The following is a 21025-nucleotide window of genomic DNA, read 5'->3' as shown; positions in this document are numbered from 1 at the left end:
AGGCAACCATCTAAATCTTCCCATTTGGGGACTACAAAACTTATTCAAGATGAAAGGAAAAACAGGTTAAGTGACTTTTGCGAAAGAATGTTGAATCCCATATATGCCCCAGACACCATCCTTTTGCACATCTTGAGTGTGGACATTACACAAGAAAAATGCAATAACTTTTTTAAGAATGTAAATCAACCAAAATTTTCGGAATTTACCAATCTACGAGTTGATGAAAAATACTTGGGGTTTGTTTGAGAATGTTTTCTAAAAATAGTTTTTAAATTTTCTAAAACAAAATTTTATTCATAAATTTGAAATGTTGTTAATTTTTTCCTATATTTTAAAAAATAAATTTTATATGTGGTGTTTTATTTTTAATTATTATTCATATTTGTTCCATTATTTTTTAAAACAGGTTTTAGTCAAAACAATTAAAATACATTCGTAGAAAATATCATGTTTTTTTATTTCTAAGAGAAAATTGTTATTTTTGTTTTTTGATTATAAAATATATTTTTCTATTTTTTTAAATTCTCAAAAATAGAAAATTGTTTTTTAAAGCAATTAACAAAGAGACCCTTAAATCCATCAGTGTGCTTTGGAACCCTAAAAAGGATGAACTGGGGGCCCGATCGTCACTTACGGGACCTTCGGCCCAAATTCTATAGAAAGAGCCCAACCATTCCCCTTTACACCTACCAAAAAAGCCCACCCACCCACACCCTGAACCAGTTACCCAAGAGCACAACCCAGTCCCCCTCTCTCCTTTCCCTCTCTCTAGCCGGGGCTGCGCTCAGTAAACGGCTCCTCTTCTGCCCACGGCTTCTTCGGGTATGTTACGATACGTTAACGCCTAGGGTTTCATTCACATTTCTGTTCTGCACCTTTGGATTCTGTTCTTCTGTTGTCTGGTTACTCAGAATACCATATGATTTTGTACAACTGACTTTTACGCTTCGGGAAACCAACAAAATGGAAAAAAATGGTTTCAATTCTCTCTCTCTCTCTCTCTCTCTCTCTCTCTTTAATTGTAGGAACCAAAGGGTCATTCACTGTCTATTTATTTGCTTTTATAAAATTGGTTTTTTGGAGTGATTCTAATATGAAAGATTTAATTCTGGCAGAAATCTGGACCACTCGGGCAAAACTACTCTGTAATGAACTGCCTGCCGCATGTCTCTTCCTACTATTCGGCCATACTTTCAAAAACCAGTCGTTTCATTGCTAAGAGCTCTTTATATGGATGTTCTACCTCATCATGGAAAATTAACTTCGAGAATGCTAATGTTAAAACAAATAATTTAGAGTTGATGTTGACGAGATTTCGTGTTCAGAGCTATTCATCTCGGGGGCGTGGAGCCAAATCGCAATCTCAAAAGTTAGAGTCTAAACCTGTGATGGAAGAAGAGAAGGATGCATTTTTTGTGGTTCGGAAAGGGGATGTTGTTGGTGTTTACAAGACTTTCAGTGATTGCCAAGCTCAAGTTGGATCTTCTGTAATTATTTTCTTGCCTAATCATTTGCTGTCGTAAACTCGTTTGCATTTGTTTGAGTACATTTTATTGGTCTTGCACTCAAATTTATGTTTACACGTATCATAGTTGGGGTTCATTTCACTCACCCACTTGGGTCTTGACTAAATACATTTACCCTCCATTGGTTTCAAATCTCATCAAATATCTCCCTTATTTTATTTTGAGAGGTCCATGAAAATAATAAATAAGAAAGTTAGGAGATGTATTTGATGAAATTTTAAAATAATGGGACTAGGTGCATTTAGCCAAAACCTTAGGAGAGGTGAATGAAATTAACCCTTTTTTGAAGAGGCTACTAAGGCTTATCCCTTGAGACAGAAAACAAGGAAATGCCTTGAAGCATAAACTTGAGGCTAAGGCTTTGCATCCCATGGGGGTGTAAGGCTCTCATTACAAAGTCATCTCACACCTAGAGTGTCTGGTAGCAATTAGAAGATCCAGCTGACTTACCAACCAAATATAATATGTGAGGACTTGCTGGTCAAATATCATGTTTCTTCTTTTCCTTTCTCTGTTCCTGATTTTTTCTGTGGACTTAAAATTCTTATAACATCACATTGGTGATTCAGATTGGTTGATTAATGATCTGTTGGAATCCAACAATTGACTCCTGATTTTTGTGCATATTTAAATTTGTTGACTATTTAAATTAGGGAAGTTATAATTTAGAGGCTTTGTAGTAGGATTTGTTGGAAGAATTTTAGGAGTACGCCAATTGTCTTATTTAGTTTCCATTTATTCTACAAGTCTGAAAGATGCATATACACACACACACACACACACATATATATGTTAATTTTTCAATGAGAACAAAGATTCAAACTCATGAGATAAGTTTGATGCTTAAACTTTTGTTTAAATTTAATAAAATTCTTGTCTCTTTGCTCTTTTTGTCTATAGTTGTTTGAGATACTTTACATTGCACATACTTACCTATCAAAAAAAAAAAAAAAAAAAAAACTTTACATTGCACATACTTGATGTTGAACTACCGATTTTCTTAAAAGCTTAATTTTGTAGGATTTAAGTCCGCAATGTATATCATACTTTCCAACACCCTTCCTCACATGTAGCCTCCATTTTTAGGCTTACATGTAGACTTAATAAATTGGGGAAATAAACATGGGTAGTGAGGTTTGAACATTTGACCTTCCTCCAAACAAGTCTTTGATACCATGTTGAACCACTGATTTTTCTGAAAAAAAGCTTAAAATTGTAGAATTTGGGTCCACAATGTATATCATGCTCTACAATATTTTAAATGCTTTTGAGCAGACTTAGGTTTGGTCCGTCTCACTTTGCTGGAAGGCAACACTTGCCAGCATATCAACACAAATTTGATGATAGAACAAGTTTACGTTGCTTTGTTTTCTTCCTGAATTTGGAAAGATGTAAGAGATTTAAATGCATCATTTTCCTTTTTGTGCGGATTATGATTTGCTATGGTCTAATTGGTCTTTCTTTCCTGATAGATATGCGATCCGCCTGTTAGTGTATACAAAGGATATTATTTACCTAAGGACACTGAAGAATATTTGGTATCCCGTGGTCTTAGGAATGCTCTTTACACCATCAGAGCTGCAGATTTGAAAGAGGATCTTTTCGGAAAACTCATGCCTTGTGCTTTTCAGGTGAGATGACTGGTCACCTCACATGCAAATATTTGAATTGAAATAATCATCTGGGCCTAGTTGAGATGATCTTCATTGGAAAAGACCTTTAAAATGGAGTTGATGATTTGCATTCTTATACTAACCACTTGCCATCCATTGAGTGAAACCCTATACAAGAAACCCTATACTAACCACTTACAAGGAACAATGCAATCATTTAAGCCCCAAAATCCTATTAATAAAGTGTTATGGTATGAGCTAAGAAATATTGAACTCTATAACAGTTTGCATTGTTCTTTTGAGCTTGATCACCTTCTTTCAAATCATTGTTTTGAAAAAGTTTGAAATGCATTTACTTAGGGAAGTCCATGGCATCAGTGGCAGGTATAACTTGTCAGACTTACATTCCTTCCTTTTTTTAGGTCCTTCTGCTTTCTCTTGAATGCTAGCAGACAATTTTGGAAATTCAGGATTCAAGATCCACCACATAGCTTCAATTTTTCATTTTCTATGGCTAGATTACCTTTTCCATTAATTTCTTTTGATGGGCAAATAGGAAATACCTTTTACTTTAATACTTGCATTTAATATAGGATTCATGTTCATAAAGCTTTGAATATTAAGTTACGTATGCTTGATTTTTACCTAATGCAGTCTTCCTCTACTCTCTTGGATTGAGCCTGGATTGCACAAAGCTTAAACTCTAGACAAGTCAGGTCGATTGGAGTTGAGCTGAGTTGATTATATGTAATTACAAATACCATTACTTCTTAGTGTATCTAACCAGTACATCGACAAGTTTGTCTCACTTGTTTTTTGTATGTCAATGTAGTATAGTGTTTATCATGATCAACCACAAAACAAACACATTTTTTATTTGAAACCAGACAAATAGCTCTTTGTTTAGATGATAAAATGTTTTCCATACACTAGGATAGTTTTTTCCAATTTAACTATTTTAAATGATTTCCTATGTCTTTGGTACTTGAAGAAGTGTGAGTTGGTGACTCAAAGAATTCTCAAAGTTTCTCTGTTTTCTTTCAGCAAACAGCTTCTTCCAAAGGTGAAATATTGAGCAAGGATCTACCAAGAGAGAGTTCACAAGAAGTGATGGGATTAGAAATAGTGGTAAGTTATGGACTTTTTTGTTAGTAGTCTTTGGCTTGGTTTGGGTGTTTCTGGCCTTAGTGAGAAATCTCTTATTAGAATGGAAATTAAAGGGGTTAGATTTTAAGAAAAGGGCGGTTTGGCGCTTGGCTTTGATTTGCTTATTTTGGTGTATTTGAAAAGAGCATAACTGAAGGACTTTCGAAGATGAAGAGCTTTTTGATAAAATACTAAAGGATTTCTTTATATGATTGATTTTAGAGTGGTCCTAGGATTCTTTAGATTTGGAGAACCCTTCGATTTTGAATTTCTTTTTTTGATAGACAAAAGCTTGTATTAAGAAGCACAAAAAAAAGGGACGCACCCAATGTATATAGGCAGTATATAAAAAAAAAACAACCTAAGCACTGGAAAAGAAAGAAGAAACCTAGAAAAGAGTAAGGCTAGCCACAATAAAGAGTCTCTATAAAAATCAAATGAGAGAGAATCTCCAAATCCAACAATTGTTTGGACCACTCCACAAGGGATCTAAAAAAAAGAATCCTCAACATTTGGTCCAACAATTCTTCATCTTCGAAGATCCTTTGGTTACGCTCTCCCTAAATGCACCAAAATAAGCAAATTAGAGCCAGCCACTAAACTGTTCTTTTCTTCTTCCCTAGTCCCTTGAATTTCTATTTTAGGAGAAGATTTCTCACTAAAGCCGAAAACATCTAAACCAAACCAAAAGTTGTTAATAGCAATGTCCAAAGTTGACTTGTCCTATCACAATGAATCAAAATATGATCAACTAACTCTTCACAATCTTTACAAAGAATACATCTATTAACCAAGGGCCATCCTCTCTTCATTAACATATCTACAATTAATATCTTCCCCCACACTATTTCCCAAGCAAAAATATGAGTTTTGAGAGGAGCACCTGATCCCCAAACCTCTTTAGCTAGAAATAAAAAATTGTTATCAGCCCTCAGAGAAATATAATAAAACTTGACACTGTACTTTTCCATCCCATCATTTTCCCAAATTAAAGTGTTCTTCCTTTCTTGCACTTTTGAAGAAGAGATGTGTTTCAAAAACCGAGACACCTCCTATAGCTCCCAATCTTGGAAGGGTCTTCTAAAAGAAACCTCCCAGCATCCACTTCCACCCCCTCCCATTCCCCATAAATATGCCACTGTTGCATTCTTGTGGGGAGAAAGCTTGAAAAGAGTTGGGTAAACATCCTTCAACTTAATCTCCCCAACCCAACTATCCTACCAAAATCTTGTGCATCTACCATTTCCAATGCGGATGCTGGTTCTAAGAGTGAACTTTTCTCGGCCTTTTCTAATGTCTTTCCAAAGACTTAGCCCGTAAGAATCCTTCACCTCTCTAATGGTCCAACCCCCCTCCACCTTCCCAAATTTTTCAAGAATGATTTTCCTCTAAAGACTTTTCCTCGTAAGGGAGAATCTCCATAACCATTTGCCTAACAAGGCTTGATTAAGACCCTCCAAGTGCCTTAGCCCCAACCTTCCATGCTTCTTATCCTTACAAACCTCCGCCCAATTTACCAAGTGAAACTTCCTCCTCTCTTCTGTATCCCCTCACAAAAAGTTCCTTTGAATTCTCTCTAATTTGGTTCTCACTTTCTTGGGGATTACAAAAGTGACATAAAATAGACCGGGAGGCTTGAGAGAGTACTCTTAATAAGGATGAGTCTTCCTCCTTTGGATGGGTATTGTTTTTTTCCATGCAACTAGTTTCCTCTTTAATCTCTCCTTTATTACATCCCAAACACCAATTGCTCTGGGGCTCGAAGGGGTAAACCTAGATAAGAAGTATGAAATCTCCCCACTTTGCACCCAAACAGGACAACAACTTTGTCTGTATCCTCCATGGCCCCTTTTGGAATGATTTCATTTTTTTTGCAAATTTATCTTGAGTCCTGAAACCAACTCGAAACAAGTGATAATCCACTTCCAATATTTCAGTTGATTTTCATCATCCTTGCAAAAGAGGGAAGTATTGTCTGCGAATAATAAGTGAGAAGCTTGAACCCCTTCTCCCCCTCTACCTTCTATCTTAACACCCCTAATAAAACCTCCCTCCTCAGCCTTAGCAATTAATCTATTGAATGCTTTCATAATCAAAACGAATGGGTAAGGTGAAAGTGGGTCCCCTTACCTCAGCCCCCTATGTGTCAAGAAAAAATTTGTGGGAGTGCCATTAACTAAAACAACCATTCTTATAGTAGAAATGCAATAGAGGATCCATTATCTCCATTTGGGGCTGAAACCCATCTTCTCTAAAACCGATAGAAGGAATTTTCAGTTTACATTGTCGTAAGCTTTTTCTATGTCCAACTTGCAGACCAGCCCTGCATTAGACCTTTGTTTCCATGAGTCGATCGCCTCATTTGCTACCAAGGTTGCATCCACAATCTGTTTACCCCCCCACAAATGCATTCTAGTTGTTCGACACCACTTTGCCAATCACCCTCTTCAGTCTATTAGTTAGGACTTTTGCAAGAATTTTGTAGAGACTTCCCATAAGACTAATTGGCCTGAATTCCTATATGTCACTTGTCCCTCCCTTCTTTGGGATGAGGACTAAAACAGTTGTGTTTGGGTTGCTAACTACGACATTTTGCGAATGGAATTCTTCAAATACCTGTATCACTTCCCCACCTACTATAGGCTAGCAAAACTTCTAGAAAGCCAATGAGAACCCATCCGGCCTTGGTGCCTTATCACCCCCCAATTCTAACATTGCTTTGGTCATCTCCTACTCTAAAAATGGACCCTTCAATCCCTCATTATCCATGGCGTCAATTCTCATTAATGACTCTAAAGCCACATTAGGTCTTCTCGCTTGGGGTTCTTCAAACACAAGTTTGAAGTAGGAGTTAATCCCCTCTTTCAGCTTCTCTTTTTCCAAGCGAATCCCCCTAACAGTAAGGCTGTTGATAAAATTTCCTTTTTTCCTTTCATTAGCCATGCGATGAAAAAACCTGGTGTTGTTATCCCCTTCCTTCAACTAGAGGGCCCTTGATTTCTGTCTCCAAGAGGTCTCTGCTAGGATGGCTAAACGACTATACTCATCTTTAGCTGACCTTTGACTTCTCTTATCCTCTTCAAAGAGGGGTCTTAGCCTTTCTACATTATCCCAGTAGTTTATCTGTTCTAAAGCAGCATCCTTCCTAGCTGAAACATTTCCAAGCACCTCTTTATCACACTTCTTTAGGTCGATTTTCAAAGCTTGTAATTTCTTGGCAAGCACAAAGCTTGGACTGCCCCTGAAATTGTAAGTCTGCCACCATTCTTTAATTCTATCCGCAAAACCTTCAACCCTTAGCCATGTGTTTTCAATTCTAAATGGACTTTTTCCTTTTCTCACTCCTCCACAATCTAAGAAAATGGGGCAATGATTAGAGACGGGTCTTGGTAGCAAATGTTGCATCACCCTAGAAACAAGATCCTCCCAATCGCCAGAGAATAAGAAATGGTCCAAGCGAGCCACCTTGCCCTCCACTCCAAGGCCTCCCCCCCCCCCCCCCCCTCCCCTCAGGAGGCGGGTCTACAAGTTCAAACTTATTAATAAAGCTAGAGAATTCTCTCGTAGCAGATGTCATCTACCTACAATTACTCTTTTCGACTGGAAACCGCACCACATTAAAATCATTTGCTAATCACCATGGCTCATCCCAAAGCCCCCTTACAACGGCTAACTCCTCCCACATCTCCCTCGATTTTGAATTTCTTAGATGCTTTTTACTGTGGTTAGCTATACCCTGTTTTTGTAGGCTAACTCTTTCTTTGTTTGGTACTTGCTTTGGGTAGTTTTGTGTATATTGCCTATATACGTAGGGTGCGCTTCCTCTTTTTAGTGTTTATTAATACATGATTTGTTGTCTTGTCATAAGAACAGAAATAGTGGTAAGTTAAGACTTATCCTCTAAGATTTTGAAAGTTTATGCTCTTTGTTTTATATTCTTCCTTTTTGGCAGGGAGCAGTTGAATCAAGACCTATTACAACTGATCCATTGAAAGAGCATATCAAATTAGATCGTGTTGAGGCTCAGGCACTATTTTCTGATTGTGTAGGTGGACTACATGGTGAAGCCTGATGGTTGCTAGACTTTGTTTGTTTCTTCTTTGTCTTTGTTCGTTAACTAAGACTTACTAGTCCTTTTTGTCAGTGGATGGCTCTCCACCATAGATCTTAGCAACATTGATTATGCTAAATGATGGATGAAAGATTTTCGATTGTCTTTCAGGGTTAGGTGCATGAATTTGTAGCCAAACCCAAGTATTTGGGATGAAGGCCTTGTTGAATTACTGAGTTGAGTAGAATTCTTTCACAAATTTTTGCTAAAACAACAAGACCTGATCCAGTAATTATGTGCAGCGTTCCTGTGTTGTTGAGTTTGATGGTGCTTCAAAAGGGAATCCTGGACCAGCTGGTGCAGCAGCTGTGCTGCGATCTGACAGTGGAAGAGTGGTATTCACATTAGTTGTTTGGGTTTGTACCTTTTTCTTAGTGCTGTATCTCTCTAATCCTGCATTTTGTATACAGATCTGTAGAGTGCGTGAAGGTTTGGGCTTAGCAACAAATAATGTAGCTGAATATCAAGCTATGATTTTAGGGTTGAAATATGCTCTTAAAAAAGGTTATACAAGCATTCGTGTACAAGGAGATTCCAAACTTGTCTGTATGCAGGTACTTTTATTTCTTTGATATGTATGGGGTGTGGAATGACATCTATTTACTTGGTTTTATAATACTTTTCTGCTGTAATTTTGTTTTATATTTGTTCTTTAATATTTTGTTTTATATTTACTTGGAATGACATCTATTTACTTTCTGCATCTGCATCTTCAATTTACATTAATTTCTATGCTGATTAATTATGTTTTCTGTTTTTCTGCATTTTCTTCTTGTTATCGCTATTAGTTGGGCAAAGCTAACAAGATTTATTGTTATGTTATGGTTGAGATAGTGGGAGATTATTACTGTTGTTATTAGTATCGTTGTTGTCATTATTATTATTATTGTTGTTGAAAAGAAGAGAATTCATTTCATATTTTTGTATATCTTGAATGAAGTTACATGTATATTTACAAACCTATAACAAGAACAGAAAAGTAAATAAATAAAAAATATTCCTATAATTTCTCCTTTTAGACTTCCTTACAATCTTTCCAACAATCTTTCTGATAATATCTCCAGTAATTTCTTCTATAATCAGTTCTCTAATCTCAATACTCCCCCTTAAGTTAGAGAGTAGATATTAACAACTCCTAGATTGTCACAAAAAAGTGAAGGGCTTCTTATGAAAAAGCTTTAGTGAAGATGTTTGCTAGTTGGTTCTTTGATAATATAAATTAAGGATTTCCTTTGTCCCACTTTAGAGCAATTGAACTACTTTGATGTTTTTTGTCTTGAAAAATAGGATTGCTAGCAATATAAATGACTGCTTGATTGTTGCAATAGAGAGTGGGTTTAATATTGGTATGTCAAAGGACAACTTTGCTGTCCACACTTCTTTCCTTATTTTAACCCACACTTCTTTCCTTATTTTAGCCTACAATTGTTTCCTTATTTCTCCATTTATTATTCTGTACAATTAGCATATATTATTTGACAGATTATAGTTTACATGTATAGGACTAGAATCATGAGGGAATTTATTTTCTTTTATTTGCTTTCCATGTATAGCATCCTTGTAAAGTCTATATATAATATACAAAACTCAAGGCCAAGGTATTCGGCCATTCATACAATATTTTGACATGGTATCAGAGCTTGTATTTTGAACCTAGAGTTTACACGCTTTCTAGGTTTTTCTTTGGGTTTTCTCGGATTTAGCCCTAAGGGTTCTCGGATTTAGCCCTAGGGGCTCTCGGATTTAGCCCTAGGGGCTCTCGGATTTAGCCCTAGGGGCTCTCGGATTTAGCCCTAGGGGCTCTCTGATTTAGCCCTAGGGGCTCTCGGATTTAGCCCTAGGGGCTCTCGGATTTAGCCCTAGGGGCTCTCGGATTTAGCCCTAGGGACTCTCGGATTTAGCCCTACGGGCTCTCGGATTTAGCCTTAGGGGCTCTCTGATTTAGCCCTAGGGGCTCTCGGATTTAGCCCTAAGGGGTCTCGGACTCTAGCCCAGCTTTAGTTTAAGATGTTTGTGAAAAGTAAGAAGCAAGACAGAGTCTCTAAGTCATCTACGGAATCTGAGTACTGGGCGATGTCTCTTGTTTGTTCTGAAATCATTTGGCTTCGAGGTTTGCTTGCGGAGTTAGATTTTTCTGAGACCGATCCTACACCTCTACATGCCGATAATACAAGTGCTATTCAGATCACGGCCAATCCTGTTTATCATGAGCGCACAAAGCATATTGAAGTGGATTGTCACTCTATCCGTGAAGCCTTTGAAGCTTGTGTTATCACTCTTCCACATATTTCCACTGACTTACAAATTGCTGATATCTTCACCAAGGCTCTCCCTCGTCATCGACATTGCTTGCTAAGTAGCAAATTGATGCTTGTTGATCAACCTGCATCAATTTGAGGGGGGCTGTCAAAGGACAGCTTTGCTGTCCACACTTCTTTCCTTATTTTAACCCACACTTCTTTCCTTATTTTAGCCTACAATTGTTTCCTTATTTCTCCATTTATTATTCTGTACAATTAGCATATATTATTTGACAGATTATAGTTTACATGTATAGGACTAGAATCATGAGGGAATTTATTTGCTTTTATTTGCTTTCCATGTATAGCATCCTTGTAAAGTCTATATATAATATACAAAACTCAAGGCCAAGGTATTCGGCCATTCATACAATATTTTGACATGGTATGCCAATTTCTTTCAAAGAGGTTTTCAATCAAGTATGGTCACATAGTGTATTTCTTGTTACCCAATACTTTGCCTTTGCACTAGAACAAGCCACAACTAATTATTTCTTGCTCCTCCATGTTATGAAATTACCTTAAAAAAAATGAATGACCAGTGTTGATTTTCTATCATGGGGAGATCTTACCTAATCAGACTAATTTGGATCGATAGAAAAGACCACAACCAAGATTTCTCTTGAAATATTCCAAAATTTGTATAACTATGTTCAAGTGAGAAACTTATGGAGTGGTTATAAATTGGTTGACAATACCATGTAAGGGATTGTTGGCTGACTAATGGTTTAATAAATCAGCTTTCTCACTTCTCTCCTATACCATCTAGGATCATCCACTAACCCACCATCATTCATCAACTTTTGATTGGTTTCCATTGGCATAATAATAGGTTTTGCAGCAAGAGAACCTATGTTTTCTTAAAATATCAAGAGTGTAATTCCTTTAAGACAAACAACTTCCTTTCTTTGATCTTGCAACTTCAATGCTTGGAAAATAACAAAGTTTACCAAGACCTTTAGTGCGAAAAGTGTTGCTAAGGTGATGAATCAAAGTTTCATTTCCCTTCTGGTCAATCCTAATATTACCATGGGTGGTAGGGTCTTCAGTCTTCGCTATTCAGTTATGGTGGGAGATACCACCATATGTGTCAATGGTTTTTCTGGAGGTTTGCAGGATGATGGAGGTCAGGGATGATAGTGAGGGGAGGCAACACATAGGGTGGACTATGGGGGTTGAGGTTGGGAAGCGTGCAAAAAGTTTAGAGCCACCCAAGGAGTGTTTGCATGTTCCCTAAGTCTTAGTAGGCTCAACATTTTTTGCATGCGATAGACATATGGAGGCTGAGGGGCTAGTTGAGGGGATGATCTATGAGCCTCTTTTTTGGCTCGAGTTAGGCTAGAGGGCCAAGCAGTATCGAGGCCTCTTTCTCCTACAAGCCAAGAGGTGGGAGGCCCTGAGTGCCTTAGGCCTACAATTTTTTTTGTTGACTTGGACCAACCTCTTTCCTTAGGTTTTTGTTCTCTAACTATTCATTTTTACTTGGAGGGAAGCCCTCCTCTGCCTCGAGCTAAGCTATTCCTATAGAGGGTTGGTGCAATCTTATGTTGGGCCAAACCCGAGGTTCTTTTAAGAGGCTTCCACTACTGTCCGATGAAGGAAGCATGGGTTTAGAGGCTTCCCTGAGACCTTTGCTTCTCAGCAGCAACACATATCATTGGTGAGAGAGTGCCATCTGCAGATGTTGCTCACTTGTGTGAAGCAAAAGGTTTCATGGATAAAGCCTTGTATTTTGCTTTATTATTAGGGGGTGGGATTTCCCTTCTTCTATTTTCAAAGGCAAGGGTGCGTCGATGGATTTGTCTAAGTGCTTAGTTCTGTTGAAGGATCAAGATGAGGGATTTTCTTTAGAAAGCAAGGGTGGTGGTTGTGAACTTTTGTGGATGTCCCAAAAAACTCTTATAAATATGCCAAGTGTGTTGTCCTTGATTAGTGTAGTGAGGAGGGGCTCCAGGAAAGGATGACCTTAATTAGTACATTGTGGGAGATGGGGGTCTCTCCTCTTTTAGGAATTCATCTTTTTTAGTAAGTCTTTGGGATTGCCAATGGATAGTTTTGAGAAGGAAGTTGTATTCCTTTTGAGGAAGTTGAAAGCTTGAAAGGGCATAGAGTGAGGGCCTCGAGTATTGAGAGGAGATCTTTGTCTATGTCTTGTTTTGGGAGGGAGCTTTGGAAGTTGCACAACTCGGTTAATTACAATGAATCAAAAAGAAAAGAGAGGAGTCGTCAGAAGAGCAAGTGGAAATTGGTTTCGGAGGGTACATGCTAGAGTTTTGAAGAGTGGTTGGGTAGGAGATATGTAGGCTCTATTCATTCACTAATTAGCAAACTTGGTTTGTTTGCAAGTTGGTCATATGGGTGCCTTTTGTTTTTTAAAACTTTGGGACATTGTTTTTGTATTGGGTTGTGGTTTGTTTCTCTTTTCCTATTGCTTGCTTTTTGATGCATTTCGTATACTCTGTGTGTACTTGGTGCGCCTTTTCCAAGCGTTTTTATAATATATATATTTACCTATAAAAAAAAAAATTGTTGAATTGATCTATTACCTTGTTGGCAAGAGTAGAGATTTTGATTGAGTTAATATTCGAGAAACATTTGTGGCAAAAGAATGCATTTCAACCAATGTAATCTTTAGTAGAATTGAGACAAATGACACTGATGAATACCTTTATTTCCATGCTATTCTAAAGCTAAGTCATATGTTTGATATTATTTGTGATATCCAACAATAATATCATGTGTGTGTAGATAAGAAATATAAATTTTGCAAGAGTGCACTTAATATTAATCTAAATTGAATATTTGGTTTAATTAAATATCAACAATTTATACATATTACATTGTAATGGTCCTTCAGTACCGAAATGAAGATCAATGTGGTTTTATGGTATTGTTAGATAAATGAATCTCATCTTGTTTGAGACAATATTGGTACCAAGACATGGAGTTTTGATAATATTGATTGTAAGTATGAATATGTCATGCATAGGTATCTTGAGTCCTACCTACTACCTCTCAATGGATGAGAAGCTCGGGATTCTTCCATATACTTGTTAGGATAGAATCCTTAAAAGCATAAACTGACGTAATAATAAATGAATTTCATTAATATTTATAGTATGATTCTGGTTCTCCTTTCACTATCTTATTTATGCATAATCTATGGTAAGCATTCACGCCTGCATCACTTGCATTGTACATGAAGTCGGTGCCTTAGGAATTATATAGAAAATTGAAGTCATGGGTTCAAGTAGATGACTTGTTTACACCTAGTTTATAGATTTAAACAATCCATCTGAGGTTGTAGTATCTCCCAATAGGAAGGATGACTTATCTTGATTATCAGGATGAAGTTCCCATGATGAGTGCACTAGTGTGTATGGTTGCACATTGGACAAAATTTACAATGAGTTATGACATTGGTTATCAAGTTGTCATAACTTCACCAAGCTATTATATTGCATGAGCTCTTAACCATGAGGAATATTGAGCTAGTGTTGAGTTTTTTAGTGACTTTGACAATTTAACCAATGGGTGAGACCTAAGGTAATATATATTCCTTATGGATTGGGTCACTGTTGATCAAGGCAGGTGACAATAGGTATTCTCGAGATAGACATCATAATATCTTATAAGTTTGAGATAGTGTGTCATCTTAGATGATCTTAAGGACAAGTGATTATGAAACCTGTGGTTGCAGTAATTTCTTAAGTGAAATTTCATATATGCTCTTAGAAAGTTAGAATATGTCAATTGATTACATATGAGAATTTGAATTCAAGGATGGTAGAGGTAATCTTAAGAGGTTGAAACATTCACCTCGTTAAATTACGAAAACTAGTTCATGGGAAACTTGCATGCAATTGTTAGTATGTCATAGATTTGAACTTTATATCTTGATTTAATATCATAGGATATTGAAGTGCAGTTGATTCCCTATAGTGACATATTGTTCAGTCGACTTTAGAATTGGATTCTGAGGGAGCTAGTATATTCTTAAGCAACCTTACACCTTTAGGCTTAGGTGACCGAATATGAGAAATTTTACTATGTGCCCTTAATGAAATTTTCTATTGATTGGGATCATAGAAGATAGTTAGACCTATTTAATTTGGCACTAGGTCATAGGGTCATAGAAATGTGAGTCTTTGCTTGGCGTGTTTTCATTTATAATTATGAGAAAGAATTGTCTCAAGATCTGAGTGAGACTTAGAGAAAAAAAAAATTGTAAAAAACATTCACAACAAGGTAAAATGACTTTGAGATGAAAATAGACAAGTAGGTGGTATCATGGAGGATGGTGGCACTAGGACAACTATGCTTCGATACCATGTTGAAAAGAAGAATGTTCATCTCATATTTTCTATATATTTTGAAATAGGTACAAGGGTATTAATAAGCCTATAACAACAAAAGAAAATGAGATAAATAAAAAATATTCCCATAATTTCCTATGATCGCTCCTATAATCTCAACAATTATTATCATTATTGATAAGTAAAGATTATCATATAAAAGTGACACATAAAAACTTGTTGATAAGTAAAGTTCGTCATATAAAAGCAAATTATTATTATTATTATTAAGCTTGTAACAAGTATTATTATTTATTTAGCTCTTTTTTTTTTTGTTACAGCCTTGATAATAATAATAATAATGGAGAAGCATCTTAACACACATGCCGAAATTTAACTCTCTTGCCATCACTTACACCTAAGTTCTTACACGAAACTCATTGCAACCTCTTGTCATCACTTTCCACAAGCCAGCCCCAAAGCCCTCTATCCCTCTTCTAGAGAACCATCTACCTAACTCTTCCCTAAACTTCCCTAAGATAACACGTTTCCAAAGACAGTCCTACTCCCTTGTGAATCTCTAACACCATTTTCCGAGCAATGCCTTGTTGAGCATAGATAGGCTTCTAATGCTTGATCCTCTCGTCTTTTTATTTGATTACTAAGTCAACCATTCCAAAAGGTGAGGTTTTTTTCTTGAAAGCATCCCACAAGCCTAATTCGCCTTCCTAGGAACAAGAGAGACAAGTAATAAATAGACAAGCTATATGGAGCGCTCTTTAAAAGTGCAAGTCCTTTATTTATCAAAAAAAAAAAAAAAAAAAAAAAGTGCAAGTCTTGCCCCCCTTAGAAAGGCATTAATTTTTCTTGGGGCCAAACTTTTATGAAGTTTGTCCTCAACTGCATTCATACCATTAGAGGCTGAACAGGGAACTCGATGGAAGGCTCAGTAGGTGGCAGACAACTTACCTACTCTGCAACCCAAGAAAGTAGATAGCTTCTCCATGTTAAGAGCCTCCTCTATAGGAGTTAACTTGCTATTATTCAAGATTCATTTTAAACCCTCAAACTAGAGACATGTTCATCTCAAGTATAGCAGCTGCTCTGAACAAGTCTGATAAAATAAGAGGGTATCATCAGCAAAATGTAAATGAGAAATTTCCATTCCTCACCTTCTTGATCCCCACCTTCAACCCCTAAGTAACACCTCCTTCCCTTGCCCTAGAAAAGGAACAATTTATGGCCTCCAGCATTAACATAAACAAATAGGGTGACAGGAATCACCCTGTCTCAAACCTCTCAAGCCTCCAAAAAAATTGATAGTTGTCCGATTTACCAAAACTGAGAACCTAACTGTTGAAACTCAAAACTTGATCCAATCATTCCATTCCTAATCTAAGCCCATCCTCTCCATGTTCAATTGACATTTATTTGTCAAAAAAAATGTCTACTTTACAAACCAAACCTCCCCGCTTCCCTCCCCTCCCCTACTCTTCTATCTAAACCAATAGCCTTGTTAGCAATCGAAGTTGTAAACAAAATTTGCGGATCCTCCACAAGGACAGTGAGAGGATTATATCATCCTTATCAAACAGAGAGGGAACATTGGTATCCATGCTTAAACTTCATTCCACCCCCACCCACCCATCAACTCCTCCCCTCTCTTATCTTGTCACAGAGTGAGGAACTTGCTTCATCTATCCTGTTACAGCTATAACTTCAGGGACCAAATACTGTTTGCTGACCAAAATCCATAGGAAGTTTGATTTATGATGTTTCCATTTGAAAGCTTTAGATCAAGTATGAGTTCTATTTGCCACACTTTTGTTCCTACTTCGTATCAACCTGGATGATCATATCAATTTCTCACCTCTAGGTCCTGATGCTTGTAAATCTTTTAGTTTATATTGTAATGATTACCCTAGTAACTTATTTGATTTGTGGGGGTAATCCTTTTATTATTTTGCACCTCATTATAGTCATTGTCTTTCTTTCTTTTTGTTTTTTGTTTGGTTTTGTTGTGTGTGTCTTCAACTCTTTTTTTGAATGAGGTCCTTATGCTCGTGAATCAGTTGGTTTATATTGTAATGATCTCCCTAGTAACTTGTTTGATTTGTGGCAGCATTCCTTTTATTATTTTGCACCTCATTATCGTCATTGTCTTTTTTTCTTTTCTTTTCTTTTCTTTGTTTTGCTTTGATGCGTGTGTGTGTTTGTGTCTTCAACTCTTTTTTTAAATGAAGATGCTTCATGGGACAGGTTCAGGGTCTCTGGAAGGCAAGAAACAAGAACATGTCTATCTTGTGTAAGGAGGCTAAAAAACTGAAGAATGAGTTCCTTTCGGTCGAGATCAATCATGTTCTAAGGGTATGTGAAATAGAATCTGCATCTCTTTTATGCTCTATGGCATTCGTCTTTTATGCTCTATGGCATTCTGCTTCCAGTTTTAGAACATGTTTTTTTCTCCAATGCTTATCTTAATAATCCATCATAAAAGCTTCCTTGGAGTAATAACACTAGTGGGATGACAGATAACAATGTTTTGAACCCTAAAGATGCCCTCGTACATTGCCCTTCTTAGGGTGGTGTCTTTACCACCCTAAATACAACGGAAAGGCATTATAGCCACTGTAAATCATCTCAAGCTCTTGTGCAGCATTGCTTTCATATATTTTCCATAACATGGTGACTGAAGATGTAAAGAAATACAGTGAAGTAGGTTTTGATCCTTGGAAAAGCAAAAGGAAACAATATTTGGTATCTAACACCAAAGAGCTACACTGTAGCTAAACAGCTGTTATATCATGCTCCTACTGTCTAGTAAGTCTCACCGGCACATTTTTAACACAGATTTGTAATTCTTGCACAGGGAATCTGGAGTAGGAATAGTTAAATGGTCTTCCACAAAAAAGTTCTTATCCAATAGAATCAAAACATTTTTTACCCACCATTAAAATTAAAAAAAAAAAAAAAAATTATATTCAGAAGCTCATATTAAAAAAGACTCCATTGACTGTTCGTCTAGAAGACATTGTTTAAAATTCCCTGCCACTTTAGTGGTATGGTATAGTAAGCCTGCATTCTCTTCTACAGTTGCTTATATGTCTTTTTCAGATTTTCTCTTTTTGTTCTTGTGGAACTTCTTTGTCTTTGTACTCTCTTTTCCCTTCTAATAAATTTCATTTTCTACCAAATAAAACTGGTATCTTCACCAAATCAATCTCCCATTGGTCAGTTGGGTTTAGTTTCCCAGGGCATCTCAGTTTGATTGAGTTTAGATGAGCTGGGATGGAATAAGGCTGGAGGTTCCAGGTTTGTAACTCTGGTTAACAATCTGACCGGTGCACCTACTACATATGCTTTGTACAATTTCTTCTTTTCTTACTTTTCGGCTTTTAGCATAATCATGTAGGTCTCCTTACACTGAATAGAAATCAAATGAGATCTGGAGTCACATTTTTCATCAGATCCTATAAAGACTAAACTGGTTTTCTGTGCCAGTGGTTAGCTTACTGATGTGAATGCTAGAACCAGATGTGGTTGATATATGGTTCTCCAGAGGACTATAATCTTCTTAACTTGGATAGTAACCCTGGCCTACTATCTAAAAGTGTGATTTATAAAAATATAAAGGGAAGTCCTTTTCCTTTGTTTTGAAGGAGCAGCATAGAATTATTACTGAAAATGTAGTAATGTTCTTGTGCTGCAAACATAATGGTAATGGGGCCCTTTCAGAACCATTTCTAGGGTGCACCTTTTTCCTGAACACCCATAGGATCTCTGTATTATGCTTCTGTTATTTCCAAAATGGAATAATTGCCGAGTATTTGGCATGCTTTAGATTGTGTGGGCTATTGTCATTCTATGAACTACAGTAATTTTTTATTGAATGAGTTATATCTCTTCATTTCAGTTTTTGAGGATCCTACTTGTTATAATTCACCTGCTGCTGCTCTTTTTCACCTCTACGTTGGTTCTTTGCAACATTCTGATATTTTGTCATACAACTTTCTAAAGGGATTAAACTCTGAGGCCGATGCTCAAGCAAACTTGGCCGTCCATCTTGCTGGTGAGACTATTAGGCTTTCTTTAACCATCTTACATAGTTTTTATTCAACGACTTTGTGAATGTTCATGGGATCTCTCTATGGCTGCAGTCGGTGAAGTTCAGGAGGTGTGTGAGTAGTAGCTCAAAGGATTGTAGCTGCTGGATATGTTTCAGGTTTGTATTTGTAAACCATGTGCAATAAATTGTATTCTTTGGACTAAAAGTTGTTCTTTAGGTACATGGCCTTGTTTTCGTGGATCAAAATCTGAAGGGTGTGTATGTCTACAATGCTTAGAAGACTCCCTCAAATGTGAATTTGTCTTTCTGCAGTTACATACATTGTGTCAGTAGGCAATACAATACTGGCTGCATGCATGCCTAACTTTCCAGTGTAATTGGCGGTGCTATGTTGAAGATGTATCAATTTTGAACTAAAGCTCTCGATTGGCACCAGGGCCAAAATTACTTGCTTTTGGTTTTCAAAACTCAGCAGAGCATGAGGAAACTCTATCTTATGGTGCCTTGATTCCAACAAAACATGAAATTGGCTGCACAAGGTGGGAATGACTGGGAAGAAACTTTCTTATTTGATCCGTGCATATTCCTTCGAGCATAAATAGCTGCTGTCTTATGCCTTTTGGCATTCAATTTGTATTAGATAAACTATATTCATCTTGTGAATGATAAGGAAGAAGGCAACTCTGTCTACCCATAGCGCTGATTGAACCAGGCATAATGTGACCCAATATGCCTGCTTACTTTGGATGAGAAGTACTTTCTGTGTTGGTGAGGTTCAATTTCTTTCTCTTTTATTTATTTATTTGTTTATCTTTGGGTGCAGGGAGGTTGAAGATCATGTCTCTTATGTTGATTCATGCTTGTTTTGTTTGTCTGGACAATTATCATATGAAGATCATGTGAATTGGGATGAAATTTTTTGGGTTATGTTGTTGTCATGGACCTTCCCTCTTCTAAGCACTTCTATGACGTAGACTAATGAAGTCTAATTTATGTTGCTAAGTTTAGTAAAAGCTAAATACTTAAGCCAAGGAAGAGAAAACCCTTGAAACCTTTGAATTGAAAAAATAAAAGCCTGTTGTACAAATGAGTTTTACAGGTCTTGGTGCCATGGCTAAAATGCATGTCTTTCTTGAAAATCAAAGGTTTTGATTGGAATTTGTTGTTGAAAATAATTCTCCTTTCTAAAATAGGATTTTTTTTATTTGTTTATTATTTTATTAATTTATCAAAAAAAAATTTGTAAAAAATTTATCAAATAGCCAAATGAAATGAGACTTAAAAGAGGGTAGATTATGAACATGGGGTTTATATGTCATAAAATGTGTATAAACGTTGGAGTATGGTTTGATTCTATGAAATGGGATGTAATCCATGTTTAGAATTAGACTTTTGGATTGTAGTTGATTTTATATAGTGGGACGCAATTAGAATTGGACTTGGTTTTGTATAAGCTCACAATCATTGATGACATTATTTTACGTACAAGCTAAGATATGGATAATATTTTAATTTTATTTTTATATTTTACATTGTATACAAATTTGTAATAATTTTATAGAGAACAAGTAATAAAATTATGGATTAATTTCACTCTGGGTTTGGTGTTCTCTTAAAAATTTCATCTGTATATAACATTTTTAAAGAGATTTTAATAGGCAAACTTTGAAATGTACTCGCACTTTAATCTTGGATGTGAATTAAATTATTTTTCATATTTCCGATTTTAAGTACATTTTTATTCCTAAAATAAATTAATTTTAATTTTTATTTTTGAATTGTTATGGAAAGCGTTACACTTGACCCCAACTTCTGGAGACTCTTCAAACCTTCGTACATTCTCGAATCTCTATGCTACTTAACATATTCTTGCACCTTGTCAGGAAGTTTCGCATAATTTAGTATTTTATATTATAAGCTTGCATGATACCAAAACTCTCGCATTGCAAAAACTCGTCTCCTAAA

At 36.4% G+C, this 21025-nt stretch overlaps 1 protein-coding gene across 2 annotated transcripts; it reads left to right on the top strand.

Moving 5' to 3' along the window:
* Nucleotides 1–594: 594 nt before the first annotated feature.
* LOC100255243 (uncharacterized) lies at nucleotides 595–19839 on the top strand. 2 transcript variants are annotated; one of them, XM_010654773.3, is made up of 11 exons: nucleotides 595–825; nucleotides 1119–1490; nucleotides 3002–3160; nucleotides 4187–4270; nucleotides 8241–8333; nucleotides 8642–8734; nucleotides 8810–8953; nucleotides 17254–17361; nucleotides 19012–19063; nucleotides 19152–19216; nucleotides 19373–19839. In XM_010654773.3, exons 1-10 carry the CDS (start codon nucleotides 610–612, stop codon nucleotides 19178–19180), a joined length of 1350 nt encoding a protein of 449 aa, XP_010653075.2. In that variant the 5' UTR covers nucleotides 595–609; the 3' UTR covers nucleotides 19181–19216; nucleotides 19373–19839. The 2 variants fall into 2 exon arrangements, with proteins under 2 accessions (XP_010653075.2, XP_010653081.2); XM_010654779.3 differs by having other exon boundaries at nucleotides 19278–19839.
* Nucleotides 19840–21025: the final 1186 nt, after the last annotated feature.

Source organism: Vitis vinifera, chromosome 1, assembly GCF_030704535.1.
Source record: "Vitis vinifera cultivar Pinot Noir 40024 chromosome 1, ASM3070453v1".
Classification (NCBI taxonomy): Eukaryota; Viridiplantae; Streptophyta; class Magnoliopsida; order Vitales; family Vitaceae; genus Vitis; species Vitis vinifera.
The sequence above is the reverse complement of the archived record's forward strand: the minus strand, read 5'-3'. Positions and strand labels throughout refer to the sequence as shown.

Coding starts and splice junctions, on each gene's coding strand:
- LOC100255243 (XM_010654773.3), top strand. CDS start 610: ATGAACTGGGGGCCCGATCGTCACTTACGGGACCTTCGGCCCAAATTC. Junction 8,954..17,253: donor CCAAACTTGTCTGTATGCAG/GTACTTTTATTT, acceptor TTCATGGGACAG/GTTCAGGGTCTCTGGAAGGC. Junction 19,064..19,151: donor CTTGGCCGTCCATCTTGCTG/GTGAGACTATTA, acceptor CTATGGCTGCAG/TCGGTGAAGTTCAGGAGGTG.